At 35.6% G+C, this 12,263-nt stretch overlaps 1 protein-coding gene across 1 annotated transcript in view; it reads right to left on the bottom strand.

Moving 5' to 3' along the window:
- The window catches only part of LOC150087830 (transcriptional adapter 1-like), a 141,841-nt gene that overhangs the window by 15,423 nt on the left and 114,155 nt on the right, over positions 1 to 12,263 (bottom strand). The window contains exons 6-7 of the mRNA XM_090370455.1: positions 10,509 to 10,718; positions 2,801 to 2,949 (exon numbers count right to left, since the gene is read on the bottom strand). Coding sequence (XP_090226581.1) covers positions 2,801 to 2,949; positions 10,509 to 10,718 — 359 coding nt within the window. The remainder of the gene's footprint in view (positions 1 to 2,800; positions 2,950 to 10,508; positions 10,719 to 12,263) is intronic.

Raw genomic sequence — 12,263 nt, 5'->3', positions numbered from 1 at the left:
TTGTGGTCCTTCGTCGAGATGGGGCATAATGGTCAGTCTATTTTATTTTCATTTAGTTTTGTTGGTCCAGTGTTGTCAATATTTTTCGTCTCCTCTTTTAGTGATATTTCACATACAGCAGACTCTTGATTTACAGGGATCGGATTAACTGGGACACTTCAAGACTTCAAATTAAAAAAAAAACAAAAAAAAAACCCAACCAGAAATCATAAAATTCAAGCAATAACTAGAATAGGTATAAACAGATATTTTGCAAGTCGTAAATAAGTGACAAGAAGTGGCGTTATAAGTCATTGGGAGATTAATGTGCCTATTATCTTGCAACCCCCACTGTCTTCACACCTGCCACTCAAAAAAAAAAAAATAAATAAATAAATAAAATAAAAAAAGAGACCAAATGTTTAGTTTGATTTAGTGCATTGCGTCGATAAAGGGAAACTAACAGATTTAAAATCGACATCGCAAAAAATAAAGTTTGTTGTTGTTTTTTTGGTTTTTAGGAGCATTAGCAACTAAGGCCATATTGCTCCGGGGATATGCGGTGGTCATTCCCTGACCTTTCCGCATCCTCCGTATTTGGTGGTCACGGGCTCGAACCCCGGTCTAATCAAGAAGCGTGTGCTATGAACTGCTGCTCCTGCCCACCTGGCTACGGCGGTGCCGCAAAAAATAAAGGGAAGCATCGTATTGGACACATGAGTAGTACGTGGTAAGTTTTTTTATCTATCGCCATATTTTTTACGTAGGTTGCTGAACATTTTTCAATACAGTAAGTCCCCGACTTATGCAACTATGGATTTACGTAAATTTGTTTTCACTCAATTTTTTTAAAATATTTTATTTTTTTTTAGGACTGTAAAATTTAAAACAACAACAACAAAAAAAATAATAAGCAATCAATAATGACGTTCACGGCATGCACAAATTGCACAAGTGAGATTGGAGTAACAAGCAAAAAAATAGGAAAGAGAAGATTCTTACAATTATTTATAGTTTTTTTTTTATATGACTGAAGATTTCAGTGAAGGGGACATACACTTCATCGTAATAACGAAAAAACCAACAGAATTCCAGCTGTAGGTATCATTGCAAATGCAATAAGATCGAGTTTACTACCCGTTTATAATAGATTGCGCTAACAGAAAAGCCCAATAAAACGGAAAGTGCAAATTTTTTTTATTGTTTTTTTGTTGACTTCCAGAAATGTGCTTTAGTAAAATGTAAGCTCACGTGGGGTGATAATAGTGAGTTTTTGCCTTAACCCTGTGAAGTTTTCAGAAAATTTAATTTTGACAGCTATCATGGTGCCAACTAAGAGATACAGCGGTACTAATAAAGCTACCAAGAAAAGGAAAGCAATCGATTTGGATCAGAAAATTAAACTAATAAGAATGTACGTATGAAATTGGTCAGACATTAACAAGTATCACGCTGTATTCAGATTTGTCAATAATAATATAGTAGCAATATGTTACTAGTTATTCCCAAGTTACGTAAAACTCGACGATTTAAGAAGTCCTGGAATGCATCTCTTACATATGTTGAGGGCTTCTGTATTTTTGGATTAACTGAGAAATCAATTATCCAGGATTTGTTTTTTACCATCTATCCCAGAAAATCAAGAGTCTACTGTAATTTGGACATGGTGCTATCAGAGGGGTGACACTAAATTTCATTTAATTGCCTTTTTCTAAAAGGGATATAAAATATTTTTATTATTTGGTATCGTATATTTCAGCTTTTATAAATTATTTTAGGAGCATTCTTTCTGTAATACTCTTCCTCTTCTCCCTTCCCCCACTTGATTTTATTATATGTATGGTTTACTTTTACTTTTGCTCTACTGGTTGGCCATGCTACAGGCATGTATTTTATTTGTTTTTATCTTAATCTATTATCAGCAGCATGTGGTGAAATATGAATTAATTCAGCCAGTAATGTTTGCAATAATAATTTTCTTTTTATGATAATTAATTAAAGTTTTCATTATATATATATATATATATTTATTTATTTAAGTATGACAAAATGCACCCAGGCATAATATTTTTAAGAGTTATAATTATCTATATAATATTGGTGTAGATACACCATAGACAACTGTTAAACAAAAAACTACAATAGTAGTGTAAAGGACATCATTTCACCCATACTCATATTGTGCTCATCCTTCACAACGAGTTACCATGTATTGCATTACCTTGAATAAGTAATGATTCTTTAATAGAGAAGACTATTGTTACTTATTCTCGGTGGGCACCACCAAGAATAAGTAACAATAGTCTTCTCTATTAGTGAAGCGTTACTTATTCGAGGTAGTGCAATACATGTGACTCGTGAAGGATGAGCACAATATGAGATACATTTGAAATGATGCCCTTTACACTACTATCGTAGTTTATTGTTTAAGAGTTGTCTAAGGTGTATCTACACCAATATATATATATTTTTTTTTTTAATAAGCAGAAATGTGTAAATTTGAAGTTTTGCACACTCATCAGGCCTTCAAACTGGAAAATGAAAGTTATTTGGTTTTTAGAAGGTTTTTGCTCCAGGGATATGCGGTGGTCATTCCCTGACCTTTCCGCATCTTCTGTATTTGGTGGTCACAGGCTCGAACCCTGGTCCCATCAAGAAGCGTGTGCTATGCACTGCTGCTCCTGCACACCTGGCTATGGAGGCACCTCTATTCAGTTCCATTCATTTCTTGTTCATTTAAGTTATATTTTTAGTTCAGTTCTTCTGTATTATTTATTAAATTGTAGTTGTATTAGGAAATTAAAGTACAAAAATAATTTACCTGTTATCAGAATAGGAGGAAATTTTGTGGGCATTTCTAATATAAGGATTAACTGGAACTGTTCCCATTCCATACTGAAATTTACCTTCTCTTATTTTATAAGAATTTCTTCTGCTTAAGACAGACATGATAATGGTTTTCAGTTGATGCTAAATAAAAATAATAGCAAATATGATTAAACAATAAAGAATTTAATTTTCAAAGTTAAAAATCAAAAATATATATACACTACTGTGCTATGGTTACAAAATTCTTCAAGTGCATAGCTTTTGCTTTTTTACTTCTGAATTAAATTCACATTTATAGTGAATGATTTACCATAAGATTGTTATCAAGTTCTATCTATAAATGTAATTGTTCTTTGAGATCTATACAGGGAGAAATTTTGTGGGCATAGAAGTATAAAAGAAAAGTTTTCCCTAAGAATTATACAAAATTGATCATAAATCAAAAATGATTTGATATAATAATATGTTACTCTGTATAGTATTTTTCTGTTTGGCAATAATCTGTCCTTTCTGTTGACAGTAACAAGGTTTATGCTTTCCTCTGAAACCAGTGTTTTATTTAGCATTAGCATTAACAAGGGCACATGATGCAAGAAAGCAAGCTTATGCAGCATCAGCCAAAAAAAAAAAAAAAAAAAAAAAAAAAACCCCTTATTTCACCCATCCCCTTGCTCCAAATGTTTGTCAAGTTCTGCCTTGAATCTATTTAAGCTATAAACTTCTACAATGACAGATGGAAGATTGTTCCAGCAATCAACCACCTGCTGGCTAAAGGTGAACTTCCGCACATCTATCCTACAATTTGAATTTAAGCCCTCTCAGGTGATTATTCTGAGCAAGAGGAAGAATCCCATCAGCATTGAGCATGCTCAAACCATTCAAGGCTTTATATGCCTCAATCAGATCACTTAACAGGTGCCTAGTCTCCAGACAGTGTAATTTGCAAAATTTAAGCCTTTCTTCATAAGAGCAACCCTTTGTTCCATTCATTTATCTTGTTGCACTTCTCGGTACTCGTTCCAACAGCTCTACATCCTTCTTAAAATGAGGCCTCCAGACCTGTATACAGTACTCACGGTGTGGCCTGACCATTGCCTTATACAAGGGGATAAGGAGGTGTTTACCTCCTTATCCCTGCTAGAAAAATTCCTGTATATCATTGACAAGACACCATGAGCTACTCTTGCAGCCCATCTCCACTGCTCAGAAAACTTCATATCTGCCTGCACAATTACCCCTAGGTTCTTTTCATTCTCTACCACTGTCAGTGTGGTACCACAGAGTTGATATGTTACTCTGGGATTACTGCTTCTCATATGTAGTACTTTACATTTGTCAATATTAAACTTCATTTTCCACCTCTCAGCCCACCTGCTAACTTTTCTAGATCCTGTTGCAGCAGTGTACTGTCATTAGTGTCATTAACAACCCTGCCAACCTTCGTATCGTCTGCAAACTTGGACATAAGCCTGATATACCATCATCAATAACATTTATAAATACAGAAAACAATAATCGACCCAACACTGAACCCTGAGGGACTCCACTAATAACATTAGTCCACGAAGAGCAGTGTCCATTGATTACCACTCTGTCTTCTCCCACTCAACCGTCCCTTTATGCATAGCAGCAATTTGCCTCCAATGCCACACTGCTCCAATTTGTGCAGCAGTCTTCCATGTGCAGCAGTATCAAAGGCCTTTCTAAGATCCAAATATATGATATCAAAGTTATTCTTTGCATCCAGTTCCTTTGTGACTACATCATAGTATCCAATCAAATTAGTCAGATAAGGCTTCCCCTTAACAAACCCATGCTGTGTCCGAGCTATAACTGAAGTCTTGTCTAGATGATCCTGCAATGCTTCTTTAACCAGTGACTCCATTAATTTCCCTGGAACAGAAGTTAAACTAACAGGACTGTAATTACCTGTGTCTCCCTATGATCCTCCTTTGTGGATTGGGGTCACATTTGCACATCTCCAGCCCATGGGTACCTCCCCTGAGTCCAGGGAAGCTCTCATAATTATGGCTAAGGGTTTGCTTACTTCCTTTGCTGCCTCCTTTAATATAACTGGATAGATTCCGTCCACCCCAGGTGCCTTTCTTCTGTTTATCTTCAACAGTTTCTCCTCTACTTTACTCTCAGTTATTACAAGATTATCTAGCTTACTGCCAGAGTTGAATACACCTCTGGCATTCCCCTCAATGAATAACTCCTCATGTGTGAATGTAGATGCAAAATATTCATTTAGTTTGTTAGTTACCTGAGCAGGATCATCAACAGTTGAACCATCGATATCAAGTGGACCAATCTGATTCATCCCCTTCCTTCTAGAGTTTACATAAGTAAAGAACTCTTTGCGGTTTTTCTTTGCATCCTTTGCCAAAGATTTCTCATAATCTGCCTTTGCCTGCCTAACCTCCTTTGTAACTTGGTTACAGACCAGCTTATATCTATCATAGGGTTCTGTGTCGCATGTTAATTTATATGTATCCCATGCATTTTTTTTTCTTTGTCACATGTCTAATTAATTCATCTGACATCCATTTAGGCCTAAATCTTGAACAATATTTCTTTGTTGGTATGAAAAGCCTAGTAGCTTCAAAGATTATAGAATTTAAATAGTATAGTATAGAATTTAAATAGAATTTAAATTCTACAGTATATTAAATACTGTCTCAGACCACCGTAGTCACCTTTATGAAAGCAAAAACCCTTCCCATTACCCTTGATGGTAGTTACCTCTTTGAGTAAATCCCACTTCAGCACACTCTGATCACTGCCACCTAGTGGTTCCTTTATCTGCAAATTCTTGATGCATGAAGAATCACTACTGATAATCAGATCAAGAGTATTACTCCCTCTAGTTGCCTCCTGAACATGCTGCTGTAGAAAACAATCATCCAATAAATCCACAAAAGCCTTGCTACTGTGTGTGTGTGTGTGTGTGTGTGTGTGTGTGTGTGTGTGTGTGTGTGTGTGTGTGTGTGTGTGTGTGTGTGTGTGTGTGTGTGTGAGACCAACCCACAAATTCCAGTCAAACTCTGGGAAATTAAAATCCCCCATTATAAGACACTCTGATTTACTGGCCCACTCTATTTCCCTGCAGAATTGCTCATTATACTCATCAGATTCATTTGGCCTATAACACACACCTACTCTCATTTTTCCTTTCCAAATGCTTATGTCACACCAAACAGACTCAACATTGCATTGTCCATCAACATCAATTGGATGTACTTCCTTAGATTTTATGTGTTTCTTAACTAACAGCATAACCCCTCCTCTCTTTCTGTCCTGTCTATCCTTTCTGTACACATTGTACTCCCCAAATTCCAATTCTGCACTGCTTATGTCTGTGTGACACCATGTTTCTGATATCTCAACAATATCTGCCTTTGATGTCTTGACTAGCACTTCAAGCTCATTGAATTTATTAAGTATACTCCTAGCAGTGGTGTACATGCAAGTATACATGCACTTGTTTCTACTCTTAGTTACCCTAACACAGCCCATGTATTTACTTGTTCCACTATGACTCCCAGCAGTCCTGGAAATCTCCATTGCCTACAAATATTCTTGCATCCTTTCTATTTAAGTATATCCTATCCCTGTAGAAGCAGTCTCTCCTGTTAACAAGCACAGACCAGGCTGAGAAAAATTCTAACCCTTGAGCCATGCACAATCTCTCCAGGGCTGAACTGATCGACAAGGCTCTTATCATATACTCCCTCCTATTGTGTCTGGGCAGAATTGCAGACACTTTCATATTCAACTCTAACTCATAGCTTTTTTTTCAGCATTGACTTGTACTTGTTAAGTAATTCTGCCGGTCTCCTACTCTTAATATCATTAGTGCCAACGTGTACAACAGTATCACCCTTTGTGCCCTTAAAAGATGATATCTGCTCTACAATGTCATCAACCTTTGTCTCTGGCAGACATACCCTGGTCCTGTTCCATCTATCCTTTTTGCACAATACGTTCCCCGTTTCCCTGACAATAGAGTCACCTACAACAGTTTATCTAAAATTACTAACAGCATCACCAAAATATGTGAATCCATTATTTAAACTAAAAGATAAAGCAATTTTAGAATAGATAATGATGTTTTTTTTGTTTAAAGTGAGCAGAAGCCCAAGCCTTGTTGCTGTCAATAGAGGGAACAGGATATCAGGTCGCAGAGTAGCATGTAATCATATTATTTCAATGTTTGCAATGAAATAAAAACCATACTTTTATTAATTTGAATCAAAAATAATTTTCATGGGCATTCTGCTATATATCATTATATAATTCACAATCAATTTGAAACTTGAAAGGACAAGAATCTCAATCATTTATATCAGTAAAATAAACTTACTCATCCAAAAAATTCATTCTACAGTCCTGCCAAAAATGTTCTGCTTTGGCAGGACTGCAGGATTAGTGAAATTTAAGAAATAATGCATCTATATTTGATGAAGTTAAACGAGGAGTGTTCATTTTTAAAACAGAAAAATACAAGAATAAAACAGAGAAAAGACTCTATATTAACATTATACTGATCAAAGATAAAAAAAGGCATCAACAAATGAGGAACAAACAAAAAAATACAATGAAAGGTGCACCTTTTCTTTCCTTAATTTAAATCATGTTCCCTAGTTGTTTGTGTCACCTAAGAAAGGTACTTCCAATGTTAACTTTTTAATGTCCGAAGGAGAAATGAAATTTTGAAATTTAAGAAAGTGCATAAATGTTTTTAGTGTTAATGTGGCATTTTATAGGTGGAAACACCTATATTGATGGCGAAAGGTTTAACATATAAATGTGTGTGTGTGTGTGTGTGTGTGTGTGTGTGTGTGTGTGTGTGTGTGTGTGTGTGTGTGTGAGAGAGAGAGAGAGAGAGAGAGAGAAAGAGAATGCAATTATGTAAGTAACATACTTGTGAGACCAACCCCAATAATAGAGGGGCTCTAACACAATGACTTTTGGTATTGCACAATGCACCTTGCTTTATTATTACTGTCAAACCAATCCACTAATAGTTTCATTCAGTTGCATTATTAAGTCACAAGTATAGTGTCCAAGGGACAGGGGTCTTGAACTAATTTTTTGTGCCACAACAATAAAACATAATTCCTTATATCTCAGTTGTCCAAATTATTCGCTGCGTGATTCCTTTCGCTTCAAAGGTGGTACTTGTGCATATGTCCGTTCTGATATTCACTGTGAGACTCAGTAATTTGGAATTCCCTGTTTCAAAAGAATGCAAAATGAGATTTACTGAGATTTACTTTCCTTGGTTGGATTACTGTTTCAAATATTCTGATGTCAATATTTGCTCAGATTGTGTCAGTGAAATTATTTTTGTAGGGATGAAATCCTTTATTTCTTGGTTTTCCAATAAATGTGCTAAAGGCAGTTCAAAATCAGAGTGCTGCATATTGCAACTGACTTTATCCAAATCTCCAGGTTTATTTTCTGCCTACACCAAAGCTCGCAACAATTGTAAAGCAGTTGTTAATTAGTCCAAACTAGATTTTAAACAGGCTAAGAGTAGAAAACTTGCTTCTTGTCCAAATGGTAGTCAAGCATCCCGGTCTCTTGCTAAAGCTATTGACAGTAACTTTTGCCTATCTCTATTCCTACCTGTCAAAACCAGATAGTTCTATTGCTATTTCAGCCAAAGATAAAGCTGCCCTGCTAGCTTCCTACTTTTCTTTCAACTCTTGTTTTGATGATGTTGGCAAACAACCTCCTACTCTTCCTAGTACACTCCATTCAATGCCTCCTGTGGTCTTCCGTCAAAAGGATTTTGAACAATATTGATACTAAGAAAGCTCCAGGTCCTGATGGTCTTTCTCTATTTGCCCTTCAAATTCTTGCTCCTGAATGTACTTATTTTCACTTTCTTATTCCAAAGGTGTTTTCCCTTTTGCTTGGAAATTTGCTCATATTCAACCAATTCTTAAAACAGCTGACAAATCCCTCCCATCCAACTACTGTCCCATTGCACTTCTACTCTTTCTAAAGTAATGGAAAAATTAATTAACTGCCAACTTTTAAACTATCTAGGAACTTTCCATCTGATCAATGATTGCCAGTATGGATTCTGTCAGCATTGATACACTGGTGATATTCTGGCTTATGTTACTCTATGGAGAAATTCAGTGGAAAAGTTCAGTGAAACCCAAGCAGTTGCTCTTAAAATTTCAAAGGCTTTTGATCATGTTTGGCATAAAGCTCTTCTAAATAAGCTTCCGTTTTACAGTTTTCCAACTGTTTTTTTGTAATTGGGTATCCAGTTTTCCCTTTGACCACTCACTGCGGGTGATGGTAGATGGCTCTCTGTCCTCTAATTTCTTCACTGATGCTGGTGTTCCCCAAGGTCAGTTCTTTCTCCACTCTTTTCCTTTTGTATTAATGACCTTCTTCTATTGATCAGAAATCCTATACATAGTTTTGCTGATGATAGCACATTGCAAACCAACTTCCAATTTGAGAAACCTTTCATTGCACATACTGCTTCAACTTCTCGAATATCCACTATCAATTCCTTAAATGCTGATTTCCAGGTAATTCTTCAGTGGGGTAAAGATAACTCAGTTGATTTCAACCCTTCTAAAATTCAGTTCTGTCTTATATTTTTCAAAAAAAGGATTCTTCTGCTCCTATGCTTATCTTTGATGACACTGATTTCTAGGCAAGATGATATATTTCTATTTGAGATTACTCTGACTTCTAATCTCTCTTGGCATATGCACATTACAAATATTGCTTCCTCTACATTTAAAAAACTGGGGTTTCTCTTTCACTCTCAGTATTATTTTTCTTCCAAATAGCTGTTCATTCTGTACAAATTGCAAATCCGCCCTACTATGAAATATTGTTTCCACAGCTGGGGTTGTCCCCAAAACCTCTCTCTTAGGCTTCTAGATTCCTTTCAAAAGGGGGCAGTTTGGTTAATTAATGGCCCATCTCTAACAGAGTCTCTCCACTCTGTCTCATAGATGTTCTGTTCTTGCTGAATGTCTTTTCTGTAGATACTTCCCTGGGCACTGTTCTTCTGAATTGGCTTCAATAATTCCTGCTCTCTCTTCCAAAGCAGTCCACACACATGCTACAACCAATCAACACTCTTTTACTGTCCAACTTCAAACTCACAGAACCAACTTTTCTTCTTCCTCATTTATTATTTCAACTTCCATTTTCTGGAACAACATGTATTTCCTAAAAATTAAAATATACAGAAATTCAAGTTTAATGTCAACAAGCATCTTCTTTCATCTTCTCAAGGCCATACACAGTACCAAGTACTACAGGTTCTAATACCTCTTGTGATTGGGGTTTTCATTAAAAAAACAAAAAAAAAAAAAAAAACCCCTTTTTGATTGGGCGCTCTCTCTCTCTCTCTCTCCCCCCCCCATATTGAATGATCCTTACAATTTATTTTACTTTTATCAGATATAATTAACAATAGAAATTTTTGGGCAGATTCCTGTATTCAAATTAAAGAATTTTTTTTCCCCAAGACTTTTATATATAACTTAACAGAAGCCTTTCATTCTATTCATAATCATGTTTTACTGTTAAATTAATAGTCATTGGCAATGACACTATTCATTTAACAGCTGTTAACTATAAATTTGTAGCAAAATATAAGTCTGTTAAATTATTACAAAAAGCAACCATTTCAGAGAATATATATTTCATACCTGAACAGCCATCATCATTAATCTAACTGCATCATCTTCAACTCCATCTAATCCACAATCCCAAGCTGTTACAAACATACGACCATGCACCATGGATATGTCAGGGAGTGTGTAATCTCTAGCACAGAATGATAAGCGATTGTCTTCTTGTGGATCCTTGGCTACAGCTTGAGGGGCATACAGAATTAGGCTAGCAGCCTGAAACCTATGCTAAAGAAAACAAATGTAAAAGAAAATAGAAAAAATTCAGTTCTTATTGAAAGAATTTTTTTCTAATTTTAGCTTAGTCTGAACTGCTTATGAGACATCATAGTAATACCTTGCCTTAGTGATTTTGATCCATCTTCAAGCAAAATGTCACTGCGAAAGGAACCACTGTTGTAGGCAGCTCTGTTATCAGAACCTTTTGAATGTCTGTAATTAGTAAAGATTGTTTTTCTGCGATATGTTTACTCAAAAATGGGACCTAATGTGCTTACCTGCATATAAGTTTGTATATTTGAATAGTGATGATTTTTTATGCACAAGTAAAAAAAAAATCATACAACAATTTAAGAGTTCCATCAATTTTCTTTTAATCAAATGGTAATAATAATAATTTTCCATTAAAGATAAATGTGCTTACAAAATCATAATAAAATTACATATTAGTCCACCTAAAGCTTCCAGCCACAGACAAGAAACTGGAATATCACCCTACTCTACCATCCAGGGTGGTCTGAGTTCACAAGACTAGCCAAGAAATATACGATCGTGATTCAGTTACAAGATAATAGGAAGCTCAAACAACAACACCTCAAAGCTTAATCCCCTCCTCAGCAATGAAAACCAGGGACAGTCTACAAGGTGACCTGCCAATGCAACAGGAACTACACAGGCCAAACTACAAAATATTGAAAGACTGCATGAAGAAGCATGCAGACCACACCAATCTTGGCAACCTACACCGAGTGATGTGGCATTCTATGGTAGCAATGGCTGTGGTACTGTGTGATTTGAGTCATCAATTATCTAATGACTCAAGTTATTGATCAGGGTCATAGTTGCCGAACTATCACTGCAACAACATTGATGGGTGATATACCAGTCCTCCAATTATAGAAAAATGATAAAACTTATATCATCTCAAGCTTCAAAATACAGTCATCCCTCAATTTGTACAGTTTCGCTATTGCACGGTCAGGTACTTACTACAAAAATTTTAGATTTTAGATTGCACAGCAAGTTTCACTACCTGCACGATATTTGTTTATGAAGCTTCAAAAATAGGAATGAAGAGCAGATTTTGAAAATTTATTTTTTTACATGAAATCTTCAATCATTGAAGGAGAAATACATTTCACCATAATAACGTAAAATCCCACAGAATTCCAGCTGTCGGTATTATTGCAAATGCAATAAAATCAAGTTTACTGCCCATTTATAATTAGATTGCACTAACTGAGAAGCCCAATAAACTGGAAAATGCAAATTGTTTTTACTCTTTTATGGTTGTGACCTCCAGAAATGTGCTTTAGAAAAATATCACAAAGACGTTCAAAACTGATTCTTATAACCAAACATAACAATAAACGGTGGTGTTTGTCCGGTTATTTTTTAAACAACTTCCTCATTTGGGAACCCCTTAATCAGTTATCCTATGTTAGCTGTTCAGACAAAATCTTTTTCTGGTTCGCACAATATAAAAGTGTTTTAATCAGTAAGCACTGCTTTTGTTGATTTAACATTTCTTGTCTATATAAAGTGTGTGTTTAA

Source organism: Mastigoproctus giganteus, chromosome 3, assembly GCF_048544385.1.
Source record: "Mastigoproctus giganteus isolate SK-2022 chromosome 3, ASM4854438v1, whole genome shotgun sequence".
In the NCBI taxonomy this organism is placed as follows: domain Eukaryota; kingdom Metazoa; phylum Arthropoda; class Arachnida; order Uropygi; family Thelyphonidae; genus Mastigoproctus; species Mastigoproctus giganteus.
Note: the sequence above shows the minus strand (reverse complement) of the source record. Positions and strands in the feature narration are given on the sequence as shown.